At 36.5% G+C, this 17,647-nt stretch overlaps 4 protein-coding genes and 1 pseudogene across 4 annotated transcripts; all 5 read right to left on the bottom strand.

Annotated features, from left to right (window-relative positions):
• Positions 1 to 1,152: 1,152 nt before the first annotated feature.
• Positions 1,153 to 4,871, bottom strand: LOC123831415 (non-histone chromosomal protein HMG-17-like). Its single transcript, XM_045858298.1, has 3 exons — positions 4,813 to 4,871; positions 3,783 to 3,802; positions 1,153 to 1,505 (listed from the first exon to the last, which is right to left on the bottom strand). Exons 1-3 carry the CDS (start codon positions 4,869 to 4,871, stop codon positions 1,153 to 1,155), a joined length of 432 nt encoding a protein of 143 aa, XP_045714254.1.
• Positions 4,872 to 5,168: 297 nt separating this feature from the next.
• On the bottom strand, positions 5,169 to 6,116 carry LOC123831514 (olfactory receptor 8H1-like). The gene has a single exon (XM_045858397.1). It carries the CDS (start codon positions 6,114 to 6,116, stop codon positions 5,169 to 5,171), a length of 948 nt encoding a protein of 315 aa, XP_045714353.1.
• A 2,806-nt stretch (positions 6,117 to 8,922) lies between these two features.
• Positions 8,923 to 9,195, bottom strand: LOC123831510 (non-histone chromosomal protein HMG-17-like). The gene has a single exon (XM_045858392.1). The coding sequence runs from the start codon at positions 9,193 to 9,195 to the stop codon at positions 8,923 to 8,925; it is 273 nt and encodes a 90-aa protein (XP_045714348.1).
• Positions 9,196 to 12,804: 3,609 nt separating this feature from the next.
• Positions 12,805 to 13,753, bottom strand: LOC123831521 (annotated as a pseudogene).
• Positions 13,754 to 16,562: 2,809 nt separating this feature from the next.
• LOC123831511 (non-histone chromosomal protein HMG-17-like) lies at positions 16,563 to 16,835 on the bottom strand. Its single transcript, XM_045858393.1, has one exon. It carries the CDS (start codon positions 16,833 to 16,835, stop codon positions 16,563 to 16,565), a length of 273 nt encoding a protein of 90 aa, XP_045714349.1.
• Between the last annotated feature and the right edge of the window lie 812 nt (positions 16,836 to 17,647).

The following is a 17,647-nucleotide window of genomic DNA, read 5'->3' as shown; positions in this document are numbered from 1 at the left end:
AAAATGAGAACAGGTGTGAAATGCTGGAACATTTTGAGCAATTCCCACCAATTATTTGTTCCTTTATTAATGCATATGTCTGAATCTACAGTTTTGCATAATTACTGCTACTCTGTATGTTTAGCCTCCAGCACACAGTTTTTGACCAGGATTACATGACACATTATGACCAATGTTACATCAGCCTTTGATAAACCCACAATGTCTTGTCTTGTGCGTGGAGTTGTGACACATCACCAGCTTCTCTTTAAGGGGTCATCAGGTGACAAGTGTTTTAATGCATCACAAGGAAAATGCAATGTCTGCCACCATTTTGGTTTGTCAATCACCCCACCCTTCTACACAGCAGTACTTCTACAACTTAACTGTTGTATTGTCCTCTGTATATAATCAAGTGCTTTCTTTTTATTCAAACTGTATCTAGCTTTATTAAAGATACTTTTCATAAACAATCATGGTATTTCAGGCAGGACATGGGCAGACAATTGTTGATAGTATACAACAACTTTCAAACTCCCTTCTTCAGTGGACTGCTGAAATCAGAAAGCCACTACATAACCCAATGGAGTCTTCACCTGCTGCTCTGAATGGAGAGATTTTAGGGTGAGGGTTGACATTTCACATTAGCATGTTGTTTAACAGCTTTTCACCTGCTGACTCTGACTCCCAGGAAATGCAATGAAAATGGCAGAATTATCAGTCTGTAGGTCCACAATGTAAAAAGGGAGCTGCTGCTCTTTTGAGGGACACCATCTCCGTGGTGACACTGGAAAGTCCAGATTGCCCAACATACTGGTAACCAAGTTTGGGGGATTATGGTGCCAACATGTCTTTGGGATTTAGGGAATTAAGTCCATGCTTAAGGTGGAGAGGGAGAAAAGGACATAAAAATGAATTTACTTTTACCTTACCACAAGGTGTCTGTACCAAGGTACATAATGTGTGTCAATATCAAGGGATCCCTCCTCCCAGGAACCAAGAGGAAGTCTCTCAAAACTAGACAGGAAAGGCAGGATTTTTCCCTATGTCCATCCAGTTCTGCAGACTTCCTATTATTAATATTATGTGTCCTTCATTAAGAAACAATAATGGTGTTCTGAGTGCTAATAATATAGCTTAAAAAATAAGACAAAATTCTGCATTTTTATAAAACTAGGTAACAAACAGTATTTCAAACTGTACAGTGATCTGAAATACAAAGTTATCAAACATGCACACACTTCCCTTGGGCTCTCCACCACCTTCAGCTTTCTGTGCCTGGTCTGTTTTGGCATCTCCATTCTCTGCAGGGTTATTCCCATCCTTGCCAGAATGAGTCTTTCCCTTTTTCTCAGTGGGTATCTTCTCTCCCTTCTTGGCCAGGGCCTTTTTAGGCTTGGGCTCTGGCTTTGGAGGAAAAGTTTTCTCCAATAACCTGGTGGATCTACTCTGTGGTTTATTCTTCACCTTGGCTTTATCTCCTTGAAAATGCCCCTCAGTCTTTCTCTTAGGCAAGATGGTGAGGGCTGTGGAACATTCAGGCTGGAAGTCGGGAATCAGCAGATGGTGGGCTTTGGTGGGCCCAGGGTCATTCTTGCCTCCTCTTCATACTACTAGGGCTGCAGAGGTGGGTGGGTTACAAAGTTTTTATACATAATCAAGTGTTTTCTTGTACATGAATTTAAAATATATGAAATGAAAGCTACAGTTTTATGTTGGGAATTATTTTTCCAAGATGTAGAAACAAAGGAATAATTTGAAAACATATGTATACTGAGCCCTGGCTGGTGTGGCTCAGGGAATTGAGTGCTGGCCTGGGAACCAAACAGTTGCTGGTTCAATTCCCAGTTTAGGGCACATGAGTTGCAGGCCAGGTTCCCAGGTGGGGGTGTACAAGAGGTAATCACACACTGATGTTCCTCTCCTCTTTCTTTCTCCCTTGCCCTCTATAAATAGATAGATGATAGATAGACAGATAGATGGATAGATAGATAGATAATACATAGATAGACAGATAGATAGGTAGATAGATAAAGAGATATACACTGAAAATAAGTTTAAAATATTCTTGTGAATATTGGATCACTTCATGAAAATGAAATCATTCTTCTTGCAGATATAGAGGTGCCTGTGTTTGCCCTGGAGGGGGGATCTCAGTTGTTTGGAGTGTCATTCCATATAACAAATGTTTTGGGTTCAATTCCTTGTGAGGGTAGACAAATTGGTTGCATATTTGATCCCTAGTATGGGCACATGTAAGAGGCAACCAATTGATGTTTCTATGTCACATTGATGTTTCTCTGTCTTGTTCTGTCTTTCCTTTCCTCTCTTTCTAAAATCAATAAACATTCACTTTGGTGAGGATTTTTAAAACATCTATTAAAAGGAACTTTTATAGGAAAGTCTGTTAATACTCTAGAAATTCAGAAGATATCTTTTTGTGTGGTTAAAGATCCACTTTTTAAATGTCATTATTTCTTATTTTTTTCCATTACTATTTATCCTTCTCATACCCTCTTCCATTCTACCCTCCCCGTCCCAGGTAGTCACCACACTGTTGTTCTTGTCCACAGGTCCTTTGTCTTTTTGGCTCAATGCCTACAACCCCAAATCCAAGAGTCGTCAATTTCCTCTCTATGAATCTGTGTCTAATTTGCTTGTTAGTTCAGTTGAGTGAAATCGTATGGCATTTGTCTTTCTCTGACTGGCTTCTTTCACTTAGCATAATGTTCTACAGGTCCATCCATGCTGTAGCAAAGATAAGATTTTCTTTTTTATGGACAAGTAGTATTCCATAGTGTAAATTGCCATAGTTATTTTATCCATTCATCTACTGATAGACACTTAGTTGACTCTTTTAAATTAGTAAAATAAAAAAGATTAAAGTTCAGTTCTAAAAATACTGATGCATATTATTTAAATAATTGCTTCTGTACAGCAAAAGAAACCATATACAAAATGAAAAGGGTACCCATTGTATGGAATAACATATTTACCAATGATACATCTGACAAGGGTTTAATCTCTAGGAATATGGAAAACTTACACAACTCAGCACCAGAAAGTCAACCCAATTAAGAAATAATCAAAGGACCTGAATAGGCACTTCTCCAAAAGAGGACATACAGATGGCCAAAAGATATTTGAAGGAATATTCAGTGTCACTAATCATCAGAGAGATACAAATTCAAACCACAGTTATGAGATCTCACCTCACCTGTCAGAATGGCCACCAAAACAACAAACCAAACAAAAAGTGTTGGTGACATTGTAAAAGAAAGGGAACCCTTGTGCAATGCTGTTGGGAATGCAGACTATGCAGTGCTATGGAAAACAGTATGGAGTTTCCTCTAAAACTTAAAAATGGAATTGTCTTTGACCCAGTGATCCCACTTTTTGCTCATCAAGATGCAAAGATAAGGGCCCTGTTGATAAGACCATGCTATGACCTCTTGGGTAAAAAATGGACAATCTAATATATATTGGTGTGTACTTTTGGCAAAATTCCACAAATTGCGTACATCAAATATGTACAGATTTTAAATGTCAAGTAACTTCAATAAAGTGGTTTTCAAAAAACACATATGTGGAAAATGAAAGAGTATATTTTTAAATAACCCTGAAATAGCAGAAAGATAAAAGAAATTCCAGATTATCTACAAGAAAAAAAAAATGGAATATAAAGGACATTTTAGCATTCTGTCTAAGTTCTAGTTTGCCACAAAGTTTTTCAATTCTTAACTTTAAAACATGTCTTGTAGAATACAAAACACATAAGTCAAGACTTTATTTTAAGAACTTACTTTTAATGACCACAAGACGCCTATAAATATCGAGAAAAAGTCAATAAATTTTTAACATACACAGTATGTCAAAAAGAAGTTTATTGAGATTTATTGCTACATCACAAAAAGGTAAAGAATTAACATATTTAGAAAATGCCCACTAAAGATATATCACTGCCCAAAGATTTTTAAATTGATGAATTTACAAAATTTCAGATCCAAAGCACTCTATCATAAAAGTCTTGATTTTTTGACCATACACCAAAAACACATTCATCTCTGAATTCAATGACAAATGTTAAACATGTAAATATGCACAGAAAACTGCAAAAGGTAAATAGAAATGACAGAAATCTTGCTTATATATGTAACAGATGCCCATATCTACTTTCATAACTAGTGATCTAGAAGAACACATACAAAACTGTTAACAATTGGTAAGGTATTTCCATTTCCTTAATTTTTCAAAGTTATCCAAACCTTCATCAATGTTAATATATACAGATCTGTTTCCAACATTTTAAAATGCTTTTTTTTATTGTTGTTCAAGTACAATTGTTTCCATTCCCCCCCACTACACACCCCAGCCCAGCCATCCCCACCCCCCTCCCCAGATCCCATTTCTACTTGGTTTGGTAAATGTGTCTTTGTAGTTGTGCTGAGTTTTCCCTTAGTTGTTTCTGTGCTCATCAATTAAATTAACTGAAAGTAATTTATAAAACACAAGGGAATAATCTTTAAGGGAAAGCCACTGTGTATTAAAAATATTGCAGGAATAGAAATATTCTAATGATAATGGTCAGCATTTATTAGTACTGCCTTAAATGATTCAATATTTATTATAACTGTATGGACCTTTATATATTAATTATCTTGAGTAGTTGTGCAAATAGAAACATTGAAGTCAGTGATTTATTAAGGCTTACACACCTGAAAGAGGATATATGGAGTACAAATCTTCAAACACAGTTTGGCTCGAAAGACAGTGCTCCTAATAACTCTGCTACTTTTCTTCTCTATATAATGACATGATTTCTGAAACTATTACCAGTGTGCCAATACTGAGCTCTGTTTTATAACAAAATTGTCTGTCATTGGAGAATGCATGGTAATTTCTGTGCTGTATTTTCAAATAGGACTTTCATATTTTCTCACTTGGTGGATGAGTTGCCCTTCAAAATAATGGACACATATTTTAACACACATTAACACATATTTTATGGCTTGTAATTATAATATGAATTTCAAAGGACATGCTTTTGGAGATGTCCAATATTATATTTGTTTAAGTACAGAATGGTTCAACAGAAATACAAACAAATGAAAGGACTTCATTGCTTTTTGGAGAGAACAAGAAAATACTCCACAGGAAAGGAGAGAAAAGTTAACTGTTTAGAAATGATGTTACTTTAATTGCCTGAAGTCCTGTCTCTTCTGCATGAGTCTGATGAGAGCATTTTTCACTTCTTTATTCCTAAGGCTGTAAATGAGTGGATTCAGCATGGGAATCACAATAGTATAAAACACAGAAGCCACTTGATCTTTGCCCAAGGTATAGGACTTGCGTGGTTTTAAATATGTAAAAATCGTAGTGCCATAAAAGATGGTGACTCCCAGGAGATGGGAGGCACATGTAGAGAAGGCTTTTCGCTTTCCTGAAGTGGAAGTAATTTTCAGTACAGTAGCCAGAATGGACAGGTAAGACACAGATATTGTGATAAGAGAAACCATTAGAGTAGAGCCAGCACAAATGAATATCATGATTTCCACACCACGTGTGTCAGTGCAGGACAGGTCTAGGATTGGGGAAGTGTCACAGAAAAAGTGATGGATTACATTGGAGTCACAGAAATCCAGTCTGCTCATGAAAAGCACATTGATCAGAGAGTTTGTAAAGCCAATGAAATAGGACCCAAAGATGAGGGAGCAGCAGAATCTTTTGGACATAACTACAGGGTAGTGCAGAGGATTGCAGATAGCTACATAGCGATCATAGGCCATTGAGGAGAGAAGAAGACATTCAGTGGTACCCAAAGAGATACAAAAGTACATTTGGGTGAAGCAGCTTATGTAGGAAATGTGCTTCGTGGAGGTCAGTAAGTTCTGTAAGGTTTTAGGTGTGATGACTGTTGAGTAACTAATGTCAAGAAACGACAGGTGCCTGAGAAAAAAATACATGGGGGTGTGAAGCAGGAGATCCAGGTGGATGATCAGTATCATCCCTGTGTTTCCCAGCACACTGACCAGGTATATGATGAGAAATATGATAAAGAGGACCAACTGGATCTCTTCAGATTCTGTCAGCCCCATAAGGATGAAATCAGACACATGAGTGATATTCCTTCTGTCCATTCTGTGCAACTGCTTCAAACTGTGGAGAAATAAAGGTGATACCTGGCAGGAATGTGTTCATAAAGGTTTATTTAAATTAGCTTAATATTTCTAAAAATTAATAAAAATTAATTTTTTATTAATGAATTAACTACAGAATATGATGTGAAATTACATTCGATTGCATAGTGTAGAAGTGGGCATTGACCCTTGGGCATGATATAATAAAAACTATCATTTTATGTAATTATGGTAAGCCTGCCACTTTTCTAAATGTTTTTCTTTATTAATATAGTTCTTCCATATGAGAACATTATACCATGGGTGCTATCTTATAGGCTCATTTCAAAAATGAATTCAAGGAGACAGACAATTTAATTAACATAGTCAGAGTCAGGGCTATTAAATGGTGGCTCTGCCATTCAAACTAGTTAGAGTGACTTCAGAGAACAGGCCCTTTATACCATATTTCTAGTTGTAATTGCAAAAACCTAAGGAAAAAATTTTTGATATGTTGTATAATAAAAATTATTAAAACAATTTTAATGCATGATTTTACTATCTTTTGTTTGAGAAATATTAAGTAGTAACTGAAAGTAATTTTCACATTAGGAAACCAAAGTTGTAGACCACATATTAGCATTAATTTCCATAAGATATGTTTTTGTATGCTGAGCATTTGATCTGATTTGTTTCAAAAATTATGTTTCAAATACATCTACATGCTTGTAGACCCTAATTCCATCAACTCCATAGTTCTGGTTTCACAAAGCCTGGCATTTCTTAGGGTGATTTGTTTATATACAAATTTTGTAAAATGGCTTCTTTCTATTTCATCCTAACTAAAACTCTTAAATTCTTAAAGTAATACTTACCAAGAGCCAAAGTCAGGGGAGAAAAAAAAACCTTCTTCCAATTTTATCAGGCAAGAAATTTGTCAACCTTTTCTCACAAATAAAACATGAAAACTATTCGAGTGAAAAATTTCTATAATACACCATTTCCTATGAGTTAAATTATTTATAAATTTTTGGCCACTCATCTCGCTTTACTGTGAGTTGAAAAAGAGAAACACTCCACTTAGAATTTTGTGAAGGCACTGGTCACACAGAAAATCTGCAGGAAGGTGTGCCTGAAAGGGAATTCAGGCAGCTATTGTGAACACAAGTGGAGCAGAGTATGTCTGGTCTGCCTTCCAGGGCACCTCATAATACCTGAGGATTCAGGATAACACAACATTGCTCTTCCCTGGGGACCAGTCTCCAAGGAAGCTTTTCTGGCATGTTTCCAAGGACAAAAGCTGAGGGACTAAATGCAACTATGTCATGTTTTGAGGAAATAGTTGCCTTTTCCTTAGATGGCACACAATGAAGAGCCTGGTTTCATTCTCTTTTGTGATCCTTTAAGTTTTTAACTGGGTTGGTGGAGAAGCCATTGATAGAGACATCTGCAATTGCTCTGTCACTGAAACCATCAGGGATGGATTAATTCATTTTTCACAATGAAACACTTTTATGTTCACATGTGTGATACTATCACACTATCACTGTTCATTAGAAAATAAGTAGAATGCAAGAAAATTCAAAGAACAAAATGAGAACAGGTGTGAAATGTTGGAACATTTTGAGCAATTCCCCCCAATGACTTTTTAGCTTTATTAATGCACATGTATGAATCTACAGTTTTGCATAATTACTACTACACTGTATGGTTAGCCTCCAGCACCCATTTTTTGACCAATATTCCGATGACACATTATGACCAATGTTATATCAGCCTTTGATAAACCCACAATGTCTTGTTTTGTGCATATACTTGTGTCTAATCACCAGCTTCTCTCTAATGGGTCATCAGTTGACAAGTGTTTTAAAGCATCACAAGGAAAATGCAGTGTCGGCCGCCATTTTGATTTGTCAGTCACCCCCACTCTTCTACATAGCAGTACTTTTACAATTTGTTTAACTATTTTGTTGTCCTCTGTATATAATCAAGTGTTTTCTGCTTTTTTTTCAAACTGTATCCAGCTTTATTAAAGATACTTTTCATAAACACTCATGGTATTTCGGGCAGGACATAGGCAGAAATTGTTAACAGTATACAACAACTTTCAAACTCCCTTCTTCAGTGGACTGCTGAAATCAGAAAGCCACTACAAAACCCAATGGAGTCTTCATCTGCTGCTCTGAACAGGGGGAGTTTAGAGTGGGGGTTGGCATTTCACATTAGCATGTTGTTTAACAGCTTTTCACCTACTGATGCTGACTTTCAGGAAATGCAATGAAAATGGCAGAATTATCAGTCTGTAGGTCCACAATGTAAAAAGGGAGCTGCTGCTCTTTTGAGGGACACCATGTCCATGGTAACACTGGAAAGTTCAGATTGCTGAACATACTGGTAACCAAGCTTTTGGGAATTCAGGTTTCAACACGTTTCTGGGCTTTAGGGAGTCAAGTCTATGCTTAAAGTGGAGAGGGAGAAAAGGACATAAAAAATAATTTTAGTTTTCCCACACCACAAGGTGTCTGTGCCAAGGTGGCAACATCAATGTTTGCCAATATTAAGGGATCCCTCCTCCCAGGAACCAAGAGGAACTCGCTCAAAACTAGAAGGGAAAAAGTGGTCTTTTTTCCCTATGTCAGTGCAGCTTTGCAGACATTCTATTAATATTACATGTACTTCCTTCAGAAACAATAATGAAGTGTTCTGGGTGCTAACAATATAGCTTAAAAAAAGTGAAACAAACTCCTGAATTATTATAAAACTTGATAAAAATAGTATTTCAAACTGTACAGTCACAGAATTCACAGTTATCAAACATGCACACACTTCACTTGGCCTCTCCACCACCTTCACCTTTCTGTGCCTGGTCTGTTTTGGCATCTCCATTCTCTGCAGGGTTATTCCCATCCTTGCCAGCATCAGTCTTTCCCTTTTTCTCTGTGGGTACCTTCTCTCCCTTCTTGGCAGGGTCCTTTTTAGGTTTGGGCTCTGGCTTTGGAGGAGTAGGTTTGGCCAATAACTTGGTGGATCTTCTCTGTGGTTCATCCTTCATCTTGGCTTTATCTCTTTGAAAATGCCCCTCAGCCTTTCTCTTGGGCATAATGGCAATGGTAGTGGGATATTCAGGCTGGAGGTGGGAATGCAGCAGTGGGTAGGCTTTGGTGGAGCCAGGGGTCATTCTTGCCTCCTCTTCACACTACTAGAGCTGCAGAAGTGGGTTATAAAGTTTTTATACATAATCAAGTGTTTTCTTGTACATGAATTTAAAATATATGGAAAGAAAGCTACAATTTTATGTTGGGAATTATTTTTCCAAGATGTAGAAGCAAAGGAATAATTTGAAAAGATATACACTGCTCCCTGGCTGGTGTGGCTCAGGGGATTGAGTGCTGGCCTGCGAACCAAACAGTTGCTGGTTCAATTCCCAGTTTAGGGCACATGAGTTGCAGGCCAGGTGCTCAAGTGGGGGGGTGTACAAGAGGCCATTGCACACTGACGTTTCTCTCCTCTTTGTCCCTCCCTTGCACTCTATAGATAGATAGATAGATAGATAGATAAAGAGATATATACTGAAAATAAGTTTAAAATATTCTTGTGACTATTGGGTCACTTCATAAACATGAAATCATTCTTCTTGCAAATATAAAAGTGCCTCTGTTTGCCTTGGATGTGGGGTGGTCTCGGTTATTTGGAGTGTCATTCCATACAACAAAAAGTTTTGGGTTCAATCCCTTGTCAGGGTAGAAAAATTGGTTGCATATTTCATCCCCAGTAGGGGCACACATAAGAGGCAACTAATTGATGTTTCTATGTCACATTGATATTTCTCTCTCGTGTTCTGTCTTTCCTTTACTTCTTTCAAAAATCAAATAACATTCACTTTGGTGAGGATTTTTAAAACATCTATTAAAAGGAATTATTTAAGGAAGTCTGTTAATACTCCAGGAATTCAGAAGATAACTTTTGGTGTGGATAAAGATCCACTTTTTAAATGTTATTTATTTTTTTTTTCCATTACTATTTATCCTCCTTATACCCTCTTGCATTCTACCCACTCCCTCCAAGGTAGTCACCACACTGTTGTTCTTGTCCATGGGTCTTTTGTGTTTTTGGCTCAATGCCTTCAACCCCCAAATCCAAAACAGTGGTCAACTTCCTCTCTATGAATCTGTGTCTATTTTGCTTGTTAGTTCAGTTGAGTGAAATCATATGGCATTTGTCTTTCTCTGACTGGCTCCTTTCACTTAGGATAATGTTCTCCAGGTCCATCCATGCTGTAGCAAAGGTAAGATTTTCTTTTTTTATGGACAAGTAGTATTTTATAGTGTAAATTACCATAGTTATTTTATCCATTCAACTACTGATAGACACTTAGTTGACTCTTTTGAATTAATAAAATAAAAAAAAATAAAGTTCAGTTCTAAAAATACTGATGCACATTATTTAAATAATTGCTTCTGTAGAGCAAAAGAAACCATGAACAAAATAAAAAGGGTTCCCATTGTATGGAATAACATATTTAGCAATGATACATCTGAAAATGGATTTAATCTCTAGGAATATGGAAAACTTACACAACTCAACACCAGAAAGTCAAACAACCCAATTAGGAAATAGTCAAAAGACCTGAATAGACACTTCTCCAAAGGAGGACATACAGATGGCCAAAAGACATTTGAAGGAATTTTCAGTGGCACTAATCATCAGAGAGATACAAATTCAAACCACAGTTATGAGATGTCACCTCACACCTATCAGAATGACCATCATCAATCAATCAACAAACAACAAGTGTTGGTGACAATGCAAAGGAAAGAGAACCCGTGTGAAATGTAGGTGGGAATGTAGACTATGCAGTACTATGGAAAACAGTATGGAGTTTCCTCAAAAATTTAAAAAATGGAATTGTCTTTTGACCCAGTGATCCCACTTTTTGCTCATCAAGATGCAAAGATAAGGGCCCTGTTGATAAGACCATGGTATGACCTTTTGGGTAAAAAATGGACAATCTAATATATATTGGTGTGTACTTTTGGAAAACTTCAACAAATTGTACACGTGTAATTTGTACAGATTTTAAATGTCAAGTATACTTTAATAAAGTGGTTTACAAAAATACACATATGTGGAAAATGAAAAAGCATGCTTTTACATAACCCTGAAATAACTAAAAGATAATAGATATTCCAGATTATCTACAGGAGAAAAATGGAATATAAATGACATTTTAGCATTCTGCCTAAGTTCTAGTTTGCCACAAAATTTTTCAACTCTAAGCTTTAAAACATGTCTTGTAGAATACTAAACAAATGTGTCAAGAATTTAGTTTAAGAATTTATTTTTAATGACCACAAGAAGCCTGTATACATTGAGAAAAAAGGCAATAAATTTTAACATACGCAGAATATCAAAAGGAAGTTTACTGAGATTTATTGCTACATCACAAAAAGGTAAAGATTTAACATTTTTAGAAAGGGGCCACTAAAGATATATCACTGCACAAAGATTTTTAAATTAATGAATTTACAAAATTTCAGATCTAAAGCATTCTGCCATAAAAGTCTTGATTTTTTGACCATATACCAAAAACACATTCATCTCTGAATTCAATGACAAATGTTAAACATGTAAATATGCACAGAAAACTGCAAAAGGTAAATAAAAAGGACAGAAATCTTGCTTATATATGTAACAGATGTACATACCTACTTTCATAACCAGTGATCTAGAAGAACACATACAAAACTGTTAACAATTGGTAAGGTATTTGAATTTCCTTAATTTTTCAAAGTTATCCAAATCTTCTTCAATGTTAACATATACAGATCTGTTTCAAAAATTGTAAAATGCTTTTTTTATTGTTGTTCAAGTACAATTGTCTCCATTTCCCCCCACTATACACCCCAGCCCAGCCATGCCCACCTCCTCCCCAGATCCCATTCCTACTTGGTTTGGTCCATGTGTCCTTGTAGTTCTGAGTTTTCCCTTAGTTGTTTGTGTGTTCACCAATTAAATTAATCAAAAGTAATTTATAAAACACAAGTGAATAATCTTTAAGGGAAAGCCATTGTGTATTAAAAATATTGCAGGAATAGAAATATCCTAATGATAATGTTCAGCATTTATTAGTATTGCCTTAAATGATTCAACATTTATTTTAACTGTATGGACCTGTATATATTAATTATCTTGAGTAGTTGTGGAAATGGAAACATTGAAGTCAGTGATTTATTAAGGCTTACACGTCTAAAAGAGGAGTAGATATGGAATACAAATCTTCAAATGTATGGCTCCAAAGACAGTGCTCCTAATTACTCTGCTACATTTCTTTTCTGTATAATACATGACATGATTTCTGAAACTATTACCAGTGTGCAAAAACTGAGCTCTGTTTCATAACAAAATTGTCTGTCATTGGAGAATGCATGGTAAATTCTGTGCTGTATTTTAAAATAAGACATTCATATTTTCTCACTTGGTGGATAAGTTGCCCTTCAAAACAATGGGCCATGCTTTTAACACATATTTTATGGCTTGTAATTATAATATGAATTTCAAAGGACATGCTTTTGGAGATGTCCAATATTATATTTGTTTAAGTAAAGAATGGTTCAACAGAAATAGAAACAAATGAAAGCACTTCATTGCTTTTTGGAGAGAACAAGAAAATACTCCACAGGAAAGAAAAGTTAACTATTTAGAAATGATGTTACTTTAATTGCCTGAAGTCCTGTCTCTTCTGCATGAGTCTGATGAGAGCATTTTTTCACTTCTTTATTTCTAAGGCTGTAAATGAGTGGATTCAGCATGGGAATCACAATAGTATAAAACACAGAAGCCACTTGATCTTTGCCCAAGGTATAGGACTTGCGTGGTTTTAAATATGTAAAAATTGTAGTGCCATAAAAGATGGTGACTCCCAGGAGATGGGAGGCACATGTAGAGAAGGCTTTTCGCTTTCCTGAAGTGGAAGTAATTTTCAGTACAGTAGCCAGAATGGACAGGTAAGACACAGATATTGTGATAAGAGAAACCATTAAAGTAGAGCCAGCAAAGATGAATATCATGATTTCCACACCATGTGTGTCAGTGCAGGACAGGTCTAGGATTGGGGAAGTGTCACAGAAAAAGTGATGGATTATATTGGAGTCACAGAAATCCAGTTTGCTAATGCAAAGAACATTGGCAATGGATTCTGTAAAGCCAATGAAATAGACCCCAAATATGAGGGAGTAACAGAGTCTTCTGGACATAACAACAGAGTAGTGCAGAGGATTGCAGATAGCTACATAGCGATCATAGGCCATTGAGGAGAGAAGAAGACATTCAGTGGTACCCAAAGAGATACAAAAGTACATTTGGGTGAGGCAGTTTATGTAGGAAATGTGCTTCGTGGAGGTCAGTAAGTTCTGTAAGGTTTTAGGTGTGATGGCTGTTGAGTAAGTAAGGTCAAGAAATGATAGGTGACTGAGAAAAAAATACATGGGAGTGTGAAGCTGGAGATCCAGGTGGATGATCAGTATCATCCCAGTGTTTCCCAGCACACTGACCAGGTATATGATGAGAAATATGGTACAGAGGATCAACTGGATCTCTTCAGATTCTGTCAGCCCCATAAGGATGAAGTCAGACACATGTGTGTTATTCCTTCTGTCCATTCTGTGCAACTGCTTCAAACTGTGGAGAAATAAAGGTGATACCTGGCAGGAATGAGTTCATAAATGTTGACTTATATATTAAATTAGTATATAAAAAATTTATAATAAGAAGTGGTTTACAGAATGTAATAGGGAATATAAATTTGATCACAAAATACAGAAATGGGCATATATTGACCCTTGGGCATGATATAATAAAAACTATGATTTTGTGTAATTAGAGTAAGCCTTACACTCTTCCAAAGGCTTTTTCTTATTAATATAGTTAATTCAAATGAGAATATTATGTTAGCAGTGTTACTATTATCCACTTTTTTTAAGTGAGATAAAGGGAACAGATTGTTTGCATAACTTAATGAGAGTCACAGCTATTAAATGTTGACTCTCTCATTCTACCAAGATAGAGAGACTTCAGAGAATAGCCTCATTTTACTGTGTTTCTCTTTATAGTTTCAGAAAATGTAAAGAAAAATGGTTGATGTATAATAATAATAGAAAAAGTATTTTAATGCATCATTTACTGTTCTTTTGTTTAGAAAATTATTTAATTGTAATCACAAATAAATTTCAAATGTAGGAGATCAAAATTACAGACCACATATTAGTATTAGTTTCCAGAAGATATGTTTTCTGAGGTATAATATTCAAAATCTAATTTCCCCCAAAATATATTTTTAAAACATTTATCTTACTTGTAGAATATAATTTCATCAGTGCTATACTTCTGGTCTCACAGAATCTGGCATTACTTGGGGGTAAAGTTTAAGTGATATGTGTAAGTATACTTTTCTGGTAATACCCTATTTTATCTGATCTTGAATAAAACTCTTAAATTTTGAAAGTAATACTTACCAAGAGCCAAAGATGGTTGAAGAAAAACAAACCTTCTTCCAATATTATCAGGCAAGAAACTTGTCACCTCAATTTTTTTCTCACAAATAAAATATGAAAACTATTTGAGTCAAAAAATTTCTATAATACACAGTTTCCTTAGAGTTAAATTATTTACAAATTTTTGGCCACTCATCTTGTTTTATTCTGAGTTTAAAAAGAGGAAATGTCAACTTAGAATTTTGTGAAGGCACTGGTCACACAGAAAATCTGCAGGAAGGTGTGCCTGAAAGGGAATTCAGGCAGCTATTGTGAACACAAGTGGAGCAGAGTATGTCTGGTCTGCCTTCCAGGGCACCTCATAATACCTGAGGATTCAGGATAACACAACATTGCTCTTCCCTGGGGACCAGTCTCCAAGGAAGCTTTTCTGGCATGTTTCCAAGGACAAAAGCTGAGGGACTAAATGCAACTATGTCATGTTTTGAGGAAATAGTTGCCTTTTCCTTAGATGGCACACAATGAAGAGCCTGGTTTCATTCTCTTTTGTGATCCTTTAAGTTTTTAACTGGGTTGGTGGAGAAGCCATTGATAGAGACATCTGCAATTGCTCTGTCACTGAAACCATCAGGGATGGATTAATTCATTTTTCACAATGAAACACTTTTATGTTCACATGTGTGATACTATCACACTATCACTGTTCATTAGAAAATAAGTAGAATGCAAGAAAATTCAAAGAACAAAATGAGAACAGGTGTGAAATGTTGGAACATTTTGAGCAATTCCCCCCAATGACTTTTTAGCTTTATTAATGCACATGTATGAATCTACAGTTTTGCATAATTACTACTACACTGTATGGTTAGCCTCCAGCACCCATTTTTTGACCAATATTCCGATGACACATTATGACCAATGTTATATCAGCCTTTGATAAACCCACAATGTCTTGTTTTGTGCATATACTTGTGTCTAATCACCAGCTTCTCTCTAATGGGTCATCAGTTGACAAGTGTTTTAAAGCATCACAAGGAAAATGCAGTGTCGGCCGCCATTTTGATTTGTCAGTCACCCCACTCTTCTACATAGCAGTACTTTTACAATTTGTTTAACTATTTTGTTGTCCTCTGTATATAATCAAGTGTTTTCTGCTTTTTTTTCAAACTGTATCCAGCTTTATTAAAGATACTTTTCATAAACACTCATGGTATTTCGGGCAGGACATAGGCAGAAATTGTTAACAGTATACAACAACTTTCAAACTCCCTTCTTCAGTGGACTGCTGAAATCAGAAAGCCACTACAAAACCCAATGGAGTCTTCATCTGCTGCTCTGAACAGGGGGAGTTTAGAGTGGGGGTTGGCATTTCACATTAGCATGTTGTTTAACAGCTTTTCACCTACTGATGCTGACTTTCAGGAAATGCAATGAAAATGGCAGAATTATCAGTCTGTAGGTCCACAATGTAAAAAGGGAGCTGCTGCTCTTTTGAGGGACACCATGTCCATGGTAACACTGGAAAGTTCAGATTGCTGAACATACTGGTAACCAAGCTTTTGGGAATTCAGGTTTCAACACGTTTCTGGGCTTTAGGGAGTCAAGTCTATGCTTAAAGTGGAGAGGGAGAAAAGGACATAAAAAATAATTTTAGTTTTCCCACACCACAAGGTGTCTGTGCCAAGGTGGCAACATCAATGTTTGCCAATATTAAGGGATCCCTCCTCCCAGGAACCAAGAGGAACTCGCTCAAAACTAGAAGGGAAAAGTGGTCTTTTTCCCTATGTCAGTGCAGCTTTGCAGACATTCTATTAATATTACATGTACTTCCTTCAGAAACAATAATGAAGTGTTCTGGGTGCTAACAATATAGCTTAAAAAAAGTGAAACAAACTCCTGAATTATTATAAAACTTGATAAAAATAGTATTTCAAACTGTACAGTCACAGAATTCACAGTTATCAAACATGCACACACTTCACTTGGCCTCTCCACCACCTTCACCTTTCTGTGCCTGGTCTGTTTTGGCATCTCCATTCTCTGCAGGGTTATTCCCATCCTTGCCAGCATCAGTCTTTCCCTTTTTCTCTGTGGGTACCTTCTCTCCCTTCTTGGCAGGGTCCTTTTTAGGTTTGGGCTCTGGCTTTGGAGGAGTAGGTTTGGCCAATAACTTGGTGGATCTTCTCTGTGGTTCATCCTTCATCTTGGCTTTATCTCTTTGAAAATGCCCCTCAGCCTTTCTCTTGGGCATAATGGCAATGGTAGTGGGATATTCAGGCTGGAGGTGGGAATGCAGCAGTGGGTAGGCTTTGGTGGAGCCAGGGGTCATTCTTGCCTCCTCTTCACACTACTAGAGCTGCAGAAGTGGGTTATAAAGTTTTTATACATAATCAAGTGTTTTCTTGTACATGAATTTAAAATATATGGAAAGAAAGCTACAATTTTATGTTGGGAATTATTTTTCCAAGATGTAGAAGCAAAGGAATAATTTGAAAAGATATACACTGCTCCCTGGCTGGTGTGGCTCAGGGGATTGAGTGCTGGCCTGCGAACCAAACAGTTGCTGGTTCAATTCCCAGTTTAGGGCACATGAGTTGCAGGCCAGGTGCTCAAGTGGGGGTGTACAAGAGGCCATTGCACACTGACGTTTCTCTCCTCTTTGTCCCTCCCTTGCACTCTATAGATAGATAGATAGATAGATAGATAAAGAGATATATACTGAAAATAAGTTTAAAATATTCTTGTGACTATTGGGTCACTTCATAAACATGAAATCATTCTTCTTGCAAATATAAAAGTGCCTCTGTTTGCCTTGGATGTGGGGTGGTCTCGGTTATTTGGAGTGTCATTCCATACAACAAAAAGTTTTGGGTTCAATCCCTTGTCAGGGTAGAAAAATTGGTTGCATATTTCATCCCCAGTAGGGGCACACATAAGAGGCAACTAATTGATGTTTCTATGTCACATTGATATTTCTCTCTCGTGTTCTGTCTTTCCTTTACTTCTTTCAAAAATCAAATAACATTCACTTTGGTGAGGATTTTTAAAACATCTATTAAAAGG

The sequence above is a fragment of the Phyllostomus hastatus genome, unplaced genomic scaffold, assembly GCF_019186645.2.
Source record: "Phyllostomus hastatus isolate PE091 unplaced genomic scaffold, TTU_PhHast_1.1 phas_scaffold_177, whole genome shotgun sequence".
Taxonomy (NCBI): Eukaryota; Metazoa; Chordata; class Mammalia; order Chiroptera; family Phyllostomidae; genus Phyllostomus; species Phyllostomus hastatus.
The sequence above is the reverse complement of the archived record's forward strand: the minus strand, read 5'-3'. Positions and strand labels throughout refer to the sequence as shown.

Bases quoted from the DNA above. Each gene is read 5' to 3' on its own strand.
- LOC123831415 (XM_045858298.1), bottom strand. From the start codon at position 4,871: ATGCATTCTCCAATGACAGACAATTTTGTTATAAAACAGAGCTCAGTA. The intron at 3,803-4,812 runs GTAATAGTTTCA...CGATATTTATAG, and splicing joins AGCTCAGTATTGGCACACTG to GCGTCTTGTGGTCATTAAAA. The intron at 1,506-3,782 runs GTAAGTTCTTAA...AATGTTCCACAG, and splicing joins GCGTCTTGTGGTCATTAAAA to CCCTCACCATCTTGCCTAAG.
- LOC123831514 (XM_045858397.1), bottom strand. From the start codon at position 6,116: ATGGACAGAAGGAATATCACTCATGTGTCTGATTTCATCCTTATGGGG.
- LOC123831510 (XM_045858392.1), bottom strand. From the start codon at position 9,195: ATGCCCAAGAGAAAGGCTGAGGGGCATTTTCAAAGAGATAAAGCCAAG.
- LOC123831511 (XM_045858393.1), bottom strand. From the start codon at position 16,835: ATGCCCAAGAGAAAGGCTGAGGGGCATTTTCAAAGAGATAAAGCCAAG.